This window comes from Lactuca saligna, chromosome 3 (assembly GCF_052625555.1).
Source record: "Lactuca saligna cultivar CGN05327 chromosome 3, ASM5262555v1, whole genome shotgun sequence".
Taxonomy (NCBI): Eukaryota; Viridiplantae; Streptophyta; class Magnoliopsida; order Asterales; family Asteraceae; genus Lactuca; species Lactuca saligna.
In genome coordinates this window covers 29,084,353-29,096,927 of record NC_136419.1, presented here as the reverse complement: position 1 = coordinate 29,096,927, position 12,575 = coordinate 29,084,353, and the positions used below count along the sequence as shown (strand labels likewise).

At 31.9% G+C, this 12,575-nt stretch overlaps 1 protein-coding gene across 2 annotated transcripts; it reads left to right on the top strand.

Moving 5' to 3' along the window:
- Nucleotides 1–2,451: 2,451 nt before the first annotated feature.
- Nucleotides 2,452–5,761, top strand: LOC145034939 (uncharacterized). Of its 2 annotated transcripts, XM_078983508.1 has the most exons (14): nt 2,453–2,766; nt 3,273–3,346; nt 3,479–3,553; nt 3,639–3,717; nt 3,840–3,904; nt 4,007–4,108; nt 4,201–4,290; nt 4,377–4,451; nt 4,531–4,563; nt 4,666–4,746; nt 4,807–4,854; nt 4,980–5,042; nt 5,121–5,165; nt 5,253–5,761. In XM_078983508.1, exons 1-14 carry the CDS (start codon nt 2,724–2,726, stop codon nt 5,397–5,399), a joined length of 1,020 nt encoding a protein of 339 aa, XP_078839634.1. In that variant the 5' UTR covers nt 2,453–2,723; the 3' UTR covers nt 5,400–5,761. The 2 variants fall into 2 exon arrangements, with proteins under 2 accessions (XP_078839635.1, XP_078839634.1); XM_078983509.1 differs by lacking the exon at nt 5,253–5,761 and having other exon boundaries at nt 2,452–2,766; nt 5,108–5,163.
- Nucleotides 5,762–12,575: the final 6,814 nt, after the last annotated feature.

Below are 12,575 nucleotides of genomic sequence, written 5' to 3'. Positions count from 1 at the left end.
CGTTAGTTTTTAAAAAGGCAATAAACTTAAAAATGTGTTTGAAAAATAAAAAAAAATATTTTTGAAATAACTTTGTACTACTCTCAAAAACGAGTTTCTAAAAAGCCATGCTCCTTACTTTTGAGGGAATATGACTTATGAAGGTAATTAACTTTTCGGTATGTTCATATCTGGGTAAGTATCTTTTTTTTGTACATATGTAGGTAACAAACTTTTTGGAAGTGTTCATATATGATCATCATGACCTGCTATAGCAGGTTAAATCCTAGATGTGAACGCTTTCAACAAATTTGTTTCCTAGATGTGTACAAAAAAAAAATTACCCAAATATGAACAAAACGAAAAGTAAAAATTAAATTACATGAATGGTCCCTGTGGTTTGGGGGAATTTGTGGTTTTGGTTGCTAACTTATTTTTTTTTAACTTAAATGGTCCCTACTGTTTATTTTTGTTGTGCGTTTGGTCCCCGTCTTACCTAAAAATACTATTGTGCCCTTATTAATTTATTTTTTTTAATTAATTTTCTTATCTATATATTTAATTTTTACATATTAAAAAAAATTAATATACCACACATATTTGTATCTCCTCGAATGATCCATACTATTTATTTTTTAATTAATTTAATTTTTTAACTCGGATGGTCTCTACTATTTAATTTTGTTACGAACTTGGTCTCTGTCTTACCTAAAAAGGCTATTGTGCCCTTATTATTATTTTTTTAATTAATTTTCTTGTTTATGTACTTATGCTTTATGTGTTTAAGAAAAATTAGTAGACCTCACCTCACATATCTGTATCTCCTCACCATCCCATCTTTCATCCTTCTCAACTTCTATTTATTTTTCATCTTTAGTGATATCGACATCTTCATCATCACTTCTTTTTTCGGTCCTTCAACTCCGTCGAATCAACACCACAACCCACTAAAGATGAAGAGACAGTAAGTTATGGTGTTGGTTCGCCAAAGTTGAAGTACTAAAAAAAAGGACTGTGAAGACGTCGATGTTACTAAAGATGGAAAAAAATAGAAGATGGGGAGGATCAAAGATGAGATGGTGAATGGTAAGACTCAAATTAAATTTCTCAAATGTGGTTTCAGGTTTATGGTGATGCGATGCATATATGTGGGGTATATTATTTTTATTATAAAAAATAAATCCATAAATAAGAAAATTAATTAAAAAAATTAATAAGGGAAAAATAGTATTTTTAGATAAGATAGAGACCAAACGCGTAACAAAAATAAACAGTAGGGATCATCCGAGTTAAAAAAAATAAATTAATTAAAAATAAACAGTAAGGACCATCCGAGGAGATACAAATATGTGTTATTAATTTTTTTAAATATGTAAAAAGTAAATACATAGATAAGAAAATTAATTAAAAAAATAAATTAATAAGGGCATAATAGTATTTTTAGGTAAGACGGGGACCAAACGCGCAACAAAAATAAACAGTAGCGACCATTTATGTTAAAAAAATAAGTTAGCGACCAAAACCACAAATTCCCCCAAACCACAAGGACCATTCATGTAATTTAATTTTTAATTTTCGTTTTGTTCATATTTGGGTAACTATTTTTTTTTGTACACATCTAGATAACAAACTTGTTGAAAGTGTTCACATCTAGAATTTAACCTGCTATAGCAGGTCATAATGGTCATATGTGAACACTTCCAAAAAGTTTATTACCTAGATATGTACAAAACAAAGATAGTTACCCATATGTGAACATACTGAAAATTTAATTACCTTGATAAGTCATATTCCCTACTTTTAAAAAGTAAATATCTCTTCTCCTAAAATAATTATAAGATTATTCAAAAATAAAAAAAAAGATATATCAATTTATAGCTTCTTGTTATCACGTAAGATAATCGAAACATTTGTTTAAAAACTCATTTTTATTACAACTTAAACTAATAAACATTTTTATGAAAAAACACTTTATTGAGACCAGACAATTTAACACACACAACACGATTGACAAGCCACAAACAAGACACGAGTTTTCTGTGTATCGGTTTTCTAAATTCGTTTGTAGTGTCTATTCGTGTCAACACAATTTCTAAATTTGTGTTCTTGTCTTACATGTGTCAACCATAAATTTACCTGTATAAACACGTATACGACATGAATTAAATTTATTTAAAATGCAACACATATAAACATGTATATATACTCGACACGCGAAACGTATAAACAAAACTAAGTGCATGTTTTCCTTGATTAAAAATGGTTAGACAATGCGTATATAAATTAGTATTTTCGTATCATATGTTTAAAAACGTATATATTCGTATCATTTCACGTATCAAGAGAACTTGTTCTACCAATTACCTTAAGCTTCAAAGTGGGCTTCAAGTGTTGGGCCTGCATTTGGTTATAGATGAATGGTAAATTGGTAACGATATCGGTATGATGTGAATAGAGGGTTTCAATAATAAAAGAAAAAAGAAAAATTGAAGAAAAGGAATAGAGTCGCTGCAATGGTTCGAGCAGTTGGGGCATCAATACAATCTTGCAAGGCCATCATGAACTAGGGTTTGTTTTCATAACTTAACAGCTGCGAACCACGATTTCGACAAATTATCTAGAAGAACGAACAAGAAATCAGACTCAACTCTTCTTGTTCTGCAAGCTCTCCTAATTTATTCACCCTCGGCGAAAATAAATGCTCACCATCTTCGTATAATACCTTGTACTTGATTGATCCGATCATGGCTCTTCCTCTGGGGAAGCTGACGTTAATCATTGGAGCAGGTATTATTTCACGATTGCTATGTTAACCTTTTCTTCTTAATCTAATCACCCGGCTTAGTTTTTTGGTCAACCATATTCAAAGAACGTTACTAGTACTTAACTGGTGATGATTACTTACAATTTTTTGGTTTTTGCGAGTGATTCACTGAACGAAACCTTTGTGTGGGAAAGGAAAACTATATAATCGCGTTATTTTCAATTTCTTTTCATTGGTACTAGGGCTTGAGCTTGGTTTAGGTTTTAAATCCAATTGGCACGCGAATGTGATGATGATTAGCGTGAGTGTAGTGGAATACTTTAATAACAGAATCAGTTTCTGGTAACAGTATAAAAGGTGAAGTGAGAGCACTAACAGAACCTACAGTTATCGTTAGCTCTTCAATAGTGATTATTTAAAGAACATCAGAATAGTAAATAGGGGGAAAAGATGAGAGTATCTTTCATAATTTCTATGAAAAAACATAAAGGGAAATGAGCTAATCAACTTCATGATTGTATATTTGTAGGCCTTGTTGGGTCAGTTCTTGCTAAAGAAGGACGCTTGCCAAGTGTATATGATGTTTTCTCTGGTGCCTCAAAGGTTAGTATTATTAGCCCCTTTGCTAGCTAATTACTTTCCTATGTTAAAAAATCATATATTTTTATAAAACATCATTCTTTCTGGTTTCTATTATTTTGTGATTTAAGGTTTAGCAATTGTCTCTCTTACTAGGTACTTAAAATGATTGGAAACGATGATAAACCTACATCAACTCCAAAAAGACACAGTGATTCGTTAATGGCACAGGTCTGAATATCTATTTTAAACAATTATGATATGTTAACTTTCTTAAAATACTTGATTGTAGTTTTATATTTTTTACTTCAAACAGGTAAACAGCCTAAGGCAGGAGCTACAACTCCTGGCATCAAATAGACCTGTTACAATTGTAACCACTAATGGTTCATCAGGTCTGTTGAATTTTATTTTTATTTATTTGAAGTGCATTCTCTGATTTAATATGAAACGATTCATGTTGAAATTGGTTCTTTTCTTACTCTTTAATACCTGATATATTATTTTTCTCATTAAGGTGCTAACAAATATGGTGTCATTATCATTGTTGTTGTTGTTGGATACGGATATGTTTGGTGGAAGGTAAAATATAAGTATAAGCTCATATATAAATATTTTTACTTTTTTACAGTTTTAACTTGTACATAGTTTTTCTTCAACTAACAAATATGGTATCATTAACAGGGTTGGAAGCTTCCTGATATGATGTTTGCTACAAAACGAAGCTTATCTGATGCCACAAGTGCTGTAGCTAAACAACTCGACACTGTCTACTCATCACTTGCAGTAAGTCATTTTAATATAAAACAAACAAGTTTTAGTTATATATCTATTTTATTATTATTATTAATTTGGGTTGTTTATTATATGTTGTTTAGGCTACCAAGAGACATTTATCTACAAGGATTGATCGTGTGGATAGCAGTTTAGATGAGGTTGCAGAAATTACAGCTGCTACAAAAGAGGAGGTACGACAAGATAAAGGTTGGCTTAGTTTCTTTGTGTTTTGTATGTAAAATATTATGTTATATTTTGTTTTAAAAAAAACTTGTAGGTTTCTTTAATACGTGGGGATACAAAAGTGATTGCTCTAGATGTTCAATCTGTACATAATGCGGTTTACACCCTGGTGTGTTTCTTTTCCATTTTGTCTTTTGACTTTTTAGATATTGTTTTCTGATATGTTGTCTGATAAATTGTTGTTACAGGAGAGTAAGCTGAGTAGGATTGAATTGAAACAGGTAACTGAATGTTTTAGATTAAAGCTATATATAAAGTTAGGTCAATTGGTCAAAGTTATTAATTTGACTTGATTAAAATGTTTTGTTGATGTATGTGTGCAGGATGACACAAACCTAGGAGTGGCTAAGTTGCTTCGTACTGCATTAACATTGGAAAAACAGGCATCTGTGGAACGCATTCAGGTAGTTACAATTAAAATATTTCAATGAATTTTTGTAGGGAATAATTTTGAATTTTTGTAGGGAAACCCATCAAGTTCATCAAGGCCAGCTCTTGAATTACCACAGAGGGTAAACTTCTAATCAAGAAATAGCAATTAGTTTATTAAATTTAAAACATCCTAGTTTAATTTGTTTGTTTATTTGGCATTAATTATACTTTTCACTGTGTAACTTTTTTCTGTTTGTGTTGTTAGACTCTATCTCTGCCACCTGTTCAAATAGAAGAGCTACAACCATCACCCCCTGGATCTCCCAAAGTAGGTCTTTCTGTCCATTTAGCTATTCGACTAAACCAACTTTTTTTTTTTTAAAAAACTTGAAGTCTCCATTTTCAGGCTAAACGGCCTTTGGAAACGGCTGTTTCTGCCTCTGGTTTGAAGGTAATTTCTGATCCACGAATAAAGTTTTTATTTATTTATAAATTTATTGAGTGTGTTTTGGGAATGAATGAATATATGATGATGCAGGTTTTCCAAGAGAAGGCAGTAGAGAGTCCAACACAGGGGCTGAACATAAACATTACAGAAGATGGGAGTACAAGCTCTCGGGTTTTTGGGCGAACATTTTCGGGTATAAGTTCGGTGTTCTCGAGAGCACGTCCTCCATCCAAATAGACAGTGAAGTGAAAAGTACATGAAATGAAAAAACATGATAATATTTTTCCAAAATGGACAACATTATATATAAATATTTTTGTACCTCATAGAAACAGAAACAAGCCTCTGAGGAATGGATGCAAGCATCCATTGGGTCCCCCTGGCATTTCTCAGGTAGCCAGAGCTTAGTTTATTTAGTCTTTGGGCATGGTCAAACCGAAGCTGGTAATTATGTACAATTATCAGATTATCATTGAATCCAATCTTAGTCGATCTCGTATATTGGATTTTTCATTTTTATTGCTCTTTCAGTTATCAACTTTATAATAGATGTTTTGTCACATGGTTCAAAAATAATGAGAAGAATATTACTTTTTTAATTTGGTATACGAAATTGTTAATTATTATTTCATAGTTTATGACAATGTTTTTAGTTATTTTGCTGTTGTAATGTTTCAACTATATAATAACTTATTCATAGTTCATAGATTCCATTAACGCATTCTTAAGAGATGTATAGAGCATGCTAATGATGATGCTCATTGTTTTCTTCCGTTTTATCATGCAACGATGGTATTTTCAAACTTGTAATTTCATAGGTACAAATTACATTATTTTTTGTAGATTTTATTTAACATCGTAGAACTTAAATTGATTTTATCATATATAGTGGAACTTAAGCATTCACTTATCCTATAGACAAAGCAAAATATTGAAAAAAGCAAATTTATGTATGCTAACATGACGATGAGACAATACATTTAAATTGAATGCCAAATATAAGGTATGTGATGTCGCTAAGAGCAAGGTCATTGATTATTCTACATACTTTGTGGCCATGTGATAAACATACATAAGATATTCAGGTTGCATTGGGATGGCTATCTCATGCTACAATACAGAGGTTTATCGAACTATATACCAGGAGAAAGTACATCATCTACCAAGCCCTTACGAGTGGGGGAACCCTAATGACATGATGGCCATTAAAGAACCAATCTTAGATAAACATCGACCTAGTAGGCCCAAAAACATTAACTATATTCCATCAAAAAGTAACGATTTGATCATATAAGAATGTTCCCGATACCATAAAAAGACATACTAAAATTAACTATATATTTGTGTTATCAGTCCATCAAAGATTCAAAGGGCATTAAGTAGCAATTAGAAAAATTCAAAGATATTATCCTATGTTTAATAAAAACGGTAAATATCATTTTTATTGAATATTACCGTCAACGTTCAAATGTGGAATGTTTATTTTGCAGTGTAATAAAGTTTTAAGCATGACTAAGGCTATACATGTGTGCATAAAGGTCTTGTGGAGTGGGGTATTCTATAGATGTTCATGGAATAAATTCGAAGCAAAAACAGATCATTGTGTTTAAACAGTCAAAATGGCCGTTTGGATGTTGTATATATATATATATATATATATATATATATATATATATATATATATATATATATATATATATATATATATATATATATATATATATATATATATATATAGAGAGAGAGAGAGAGAGAGAGAGAGAGAGAGAGAGAGAGAGAGAGCGCTCAATTGAAAAAAAAGGTTGATAATGGGGAAATAAATCTCGACAACTTATTTAGTTTGCTGCAAAACCCACTTGGGTGTACCCGCAAAAATAGGCAAGAGATACACGTTTGTTTTCAAATCAAACATATTTCCTTAAACTATAATAATCATTAACTTAATGTATAAAAAAACATAGTTTTTTAAAATAATTTATAAGGATGTATTTTTATCAAAAAAATTATTTTAAATATATCAAAATTTATAATTTTTTATTCTACGTAACTAAACATCCATATTGATATAGTTTTAAGATAATATATATATATATATATATATATATATATATATATATATATATATATATATAGAGAGAGAGAGAGAGAGAGAGAGAGAGAGAGAGAGAGAGAGAGAGAGAGAGACAGAGAGAAATTCAATTGAGAAAATCAAAAATGTTGGGAATGAGGGAATCATTCTCAGTCAATCATTTATTTTTGCTGCAAAAGCCTCCAACATATGGGGAAATAGAAAAGTAATACACATGTGTTTTCCAACAAAACATGTTTTCTTAAACTATGCTAATCATTACCTTAATATATATACAAAAACATAGTTTTTTTTTTTTTTTTTTTAATAATTTTTAAGGAACTATTTTTATCGAAAAATAATTTTAAATATCTGTAAGAGTCAATATATGTTGTAATTAGTCAAAGTCTATTATATTCCCATTCGTATGTTTTGTTATATATTTACTAGGGTACTTGTATTCGAAGCTTAGTGATTAATGCCTTAGTATTTTTTGTACGCTTTCTGTTTCTTATAAATAGGAACATTTACTTGAGTTAGAAAAGAGAGAGTTTTACAGAACTTATCTTCGTACTTTGTAAACACTTAAGAGCGTAATAAAGCTGAAACGAGATTATATTTACATCATGTGTTCAATCTTTCATTCTTACTAACTATGATTTGTTACATACTCAATTCTTTGTTTCTTCAATTGGTATCAGAGCGGGTCTTCAAGATCAATGTGATATTTGAAGAACGATTCTCGGTTTGACAATTTTGTCGCAATTTGAGCAACTTTTAGTGAATCTCTCTCTATATCTCATAATATTTGAATCGTGCGTTGCGTTTTTAAAATTTTTGATCGTTTGACTCGTTGGATCAAATTTTTCTTGAAAAACTCATTTTTTGTGATCCAATAATTTTTTTTTATTGATCAAGCCGGATCCAATCCTATTCTTTTGATTGATTCAATTCTAAATTTGAATTTGTTGTGTTGAATTAAAATTGAGTCCAAAAAGCATCTTGTATTTGATTCGAATCTAAGGGTATGTTAGTTTTCATCATGTTTGATCACGTTTTCTATTCGTTCAATCCAGAATAAGCCCAAGTTCAATTTTTGTACTATTCATCTAGCCCAATTAAATTGATTTTTTTAGCCCAATTCTCATAGTCATTCTTATATTTGAAGTTGAGTCCAATTTGTGATAATTGACGACGTTTTCATTCTACAAATTCTCGATTAGTCTGTCAATTTTTTTCGGATTGACTTTAATTTCGTCAATTATTTGATATGTTAGAAACACTGCTCTTAATCGATCATATATGTGATTTTGTTTGTTGTTCTCGATCTTTGCTACCTTCACAATTGAAAGCCGATTTCAAGATTTTATTTGTGTCTTTAGTTAATAATCACATCGATTTCATATTTAAACGAAATCAATTCTTCCCGTGTTAAAGCCGATTTCAAGATTTTATCTGTCTAGATTTTTATGATAATTGATATTGATGATGAGTTCTGGACTTTAGCAATTTGATCTATGAACTGAAGTTCTAATTGTGATATCCAAAAGTCAAACTCAAAGTCAAAATGTGTGTTCTTGATGAATGCATAACGAAAATTGAGATTGATTTGGGTTGAATGAAAAGCGAAGGGTCCCTGTGTTGTCAATAATTTTGGATTTTGATATCGAATGAAGGGTATGTAAAAGTCGATGTACAATGGTTGATGAGTTCACTGTTTGCTTCTGGGAAGCGATGTCCGTGGTTTTGTGTATTCAATTTTGGGAAGAAATTTTGATGTCAATTTCGAAGTCGACGAATTGAGAATAAATGGTCGATGTTGTGTGTTTAAAAACGAAAAATGATGTTTTTAGTTGCTGAAAAACGAAATGGCTATGGAATCGTTTTGGTGATTGTGTACGAAAAAAAAAATCGTTAAAATAGCGTGAGGATTTCGTACGAAGAAGGGAAGTTGTTTGGATTGTATACGAAGGGGTTATTAAAGTTTCGTATATTGCTGTGATTTCGTACAAATTGAAAAAGAAGGAAAAAGTTTCGAAAATGGCCTCTTAAATTTCGAATGTTTGGTATATTTTTTTTTTCCCAAAATCTTCGTATGAATGATCATATAGCTTCGTATGATTTTGGAAAAAAGTAAAAACTTTTGAATTCGACCCCTGAACCTTTAAAATTTTGACAATTCGAAAAATAATCCAAGTTTCGAATGTTTGATACTTTTCACCCAAATTCGAAAATTTTTGGAGCTTGGTATGTTTGGGAGATTCTTAGTATGATTTGGAGTAAATTACACAAATGGTCCCTATGGTTTAGGTAATTTGCGCGTTTGGTCCCTAACTTATATTTTTAACTCGGAAGGTCCCTACTGTTTGTTTTTGTTACGCATTTAGTCCCTGTCTTAGTTAAAATGACTATTTTTCCCTTGGTTTTTAATTTATTTAGATAAACACACCCACAATCCCACCGCCCTCACCTTACCTTACCTACCCCACTATTTTTTCATATTTAAATAATAGTATTTTTAGGTAAGACAGGGACCAAGCATGTAACAAAAACACAAAGTAGGGACCAAACATGTAATAAAAGCAAACAGCATTTTTGAAAATAGTCCCTGAGGTTTCGAATGTTTGATAGTTTGTACCCAAATTCGAAAAAGGACTGTTTTTTCTGAAAATTGAAGAAAGTGCGTTTCAGGCCCCTGTAGTTTGTGCAAATTGACGCTTTTTACCCAGGTTTGGAAAAGGGGGAGAGTTTTGCATATTTTGTTGTTTTGGGCGCAACGAGTCACTGCAGAATTTTGAAATTGACAATTTCTACCCATTTTTGAGAAATTTTGTCAAAGACGTTCCGTGAACGAAGCTAAAAATTGAATATTTTTTGGATTTTCCGGATTGAGCACAAAGATTATGTCAAATGTTAAGGGGGAGTTTTGACATGAAAAATGCCGAATAGAGCACGTTCTTTTTCCTTGGAGGTTTTATAATCAAATTTCGATTATAAAAAGGGGGAGAAGTTTATATGATAATCACACATAAACCTTGGTTGCCAATAGGGTTTGAGTGACCTTGAACTTGTGGGTTAGGGAGAATAATTGGAGGAGGTGGAGGAAGTGAAGTTCCAAGAGATTTGGGAAGATCATAGATGTCTGAACTAGACATCTTTTGGGAGATATTCAAGATAGTTAATCTAAAGTCCTTAATATGACACCTAATATGAAATATTAAGGCTAGGACCCAACAAACTATTTTATAACTTAGAAGATGGATGTCGTAATCTAAGCTATAAAATATTTGAAGGTAGGTGCATGACGATTCACCAATTTCCACCAAGATAAACGAGATGTATTATTAGGTTTTAATTGGATTTGAAACTCCTAGATCTTTTGAGATTCATTGAACTTTTCAATGGCATGTTTCAATCTCAAGTGTACCCTTCAGGTTTTGTGACTGGGATGCCGAGGATCACAAAACAAGGTGTGAAGTAACCATGCAAATTACTTGGTACCGTTAAGTTTTTACCCCTCAATCGATGTGCCGGTTAACCACACACACTCCATCGATACTATGATAAACATTAAGTTACCCTTTGCCTACCTTATTAAATACGATTTAGTGTGCCAGTTAACCACACACACTCCACTAACCGACTTAAACAAAGTGCAAAGTATAATTTCATGGATTAGCACCTTATTTACATTTTCCTAAAGTAACTAAGATTGGGAATTATAAAAAACATTTAGTTAGTTTATATTTATCATTAATACTTTTAATGAAGGGAGAATTATAGTCTTTGTCCTACCCATTCGGCTAACGACCCTCCACCAGTCAAGGAAGCGGTGGGTGAGAGTGGACACCCATTAAACTGCCATTTTATAGACAGTAACCTTATACCCTCCCTTATAGACAGACTTCGTGAATGAAGCCTACTAATGGTAAGACTGTTGGGTTTTGGTCATAAGACATCCTATGTGCTCATACAAACCCTAATGCTTGGATCTAGGTTTCTCTATTGTACATGCTTTGAATCCAAGACTATAAACCCTAATTCTAGCATACAAGTAATCATATTAACATGAGAATAAGTTTATAGTGTTACCTTGATTGTTATGTAGCAATAACAATCCCAAATCTCCTTGTATTGACTTTGGAAGGCTTAGAGTCACAAGTGTCACTCCTCTAATGGTTCACAAACACCATAAGCAAGTGGAGAAGGTATAAGGAGAGAGGTGAGAGGTTAGAATTCGTATCTAGGACCTCTTGGGAAGGGATACACGAATTCATGGCCCTAGGGGTGTTTATATAGGTGTAGAGATAGGGTTTCAGTCATTATCCTTATCTAGTTGATTATCCATTAAGCAACCAATAAGATAATCCTTGAATCCTTATCATACTCGAATTCTAAGGGATTTACACCTCAAATTCGTTCACCATATATATAAGATAATCCTTACCTTATTTTGTAACTATCACATAATTACAATTCAGCCCCTCTAGTTTAATTAATTACATTCGATCACAAAACTAATTCTTAATTAATTATTGACCAATATTAATTAAACAAATATGATTTCTCCTTTAATATATTATTCTTATAACATATTAATAAATCATATTATCCTCTCTCTCTTTATTCATTTCTCCAATCAAGTTGCTTTGGTGAAGGCAACCCAAAAGGACCATGCACCATCGGGTCAAGTACATACCAAAATAGTTATGGACTTAGACACTAATCCAACAGTCTCCCACTTGGATAAGTCTAACAACTATTCTGCGTATGACTTCAGATCCTGATCTGAATCGTAGCTTTCCAAAGCCGCTGTCAACTCTGATCATATCAGATACACGTGTCCTTAGATAAGGGATCATATATTCCTCCATTCTAGATATCGTATGAGATATGATTTCAAATCATTCTCTTTGTACTATATCTCGATTTCTGATTTATGACGACAGACTAATTGAACAAATCAAATTAGCCCTAGCCCGGCCGAGCATTTACGTATGTCATCACTAAACCATCGAGGGGCCCAAAGATATCGCTTTTATCCTACTTTGGATAAAAGGAACGGATAAACTTTGATACAATGCTTGCTTGCACTCACTCACCGAATTACACACAACAATATGTTTTATAACACCAAGTTACTGGTGCGTTTACATATTATCAATGTGCAACCGATTCGCAAGATACAACTCACACATCTCGGTTTCAAGAATATAAGATGTTATCGTCTCACTAATCACTCGTAATACAATTCATGAAGTGATCCAAGTGAGCGTGGGTTTAATCCAATGCTCAAATCATATTCATAAGCACTCATGAACGTTGCAGCAAACATTTGCTTATAT

Excerpts from the sequence above, each read along its gene's own strand:
- LOC145034939 (XM_078983508.1), top strand. The coding sequence starts at position 2,724 with ATGGCTCTTCCTCTGGGGAAGCTGACGTTAATCATTGGAGCAG. Across the intron at positions 3,347-3,478 it reads TTTTCTCTGGTGCCTCAAAG|GTACTTAAAATGATTGGAAA; the intron begins GTTAGTATTATT and ends CTCTCTTACTAG. Across the intron at positions 3,554-3,638 it reads GTGATTCGTTAATGGCACAG|GTAAACAGCCTAAGGCAGGA; the intron begins GTCTGAATATCT and ends TACTTCAAACAG.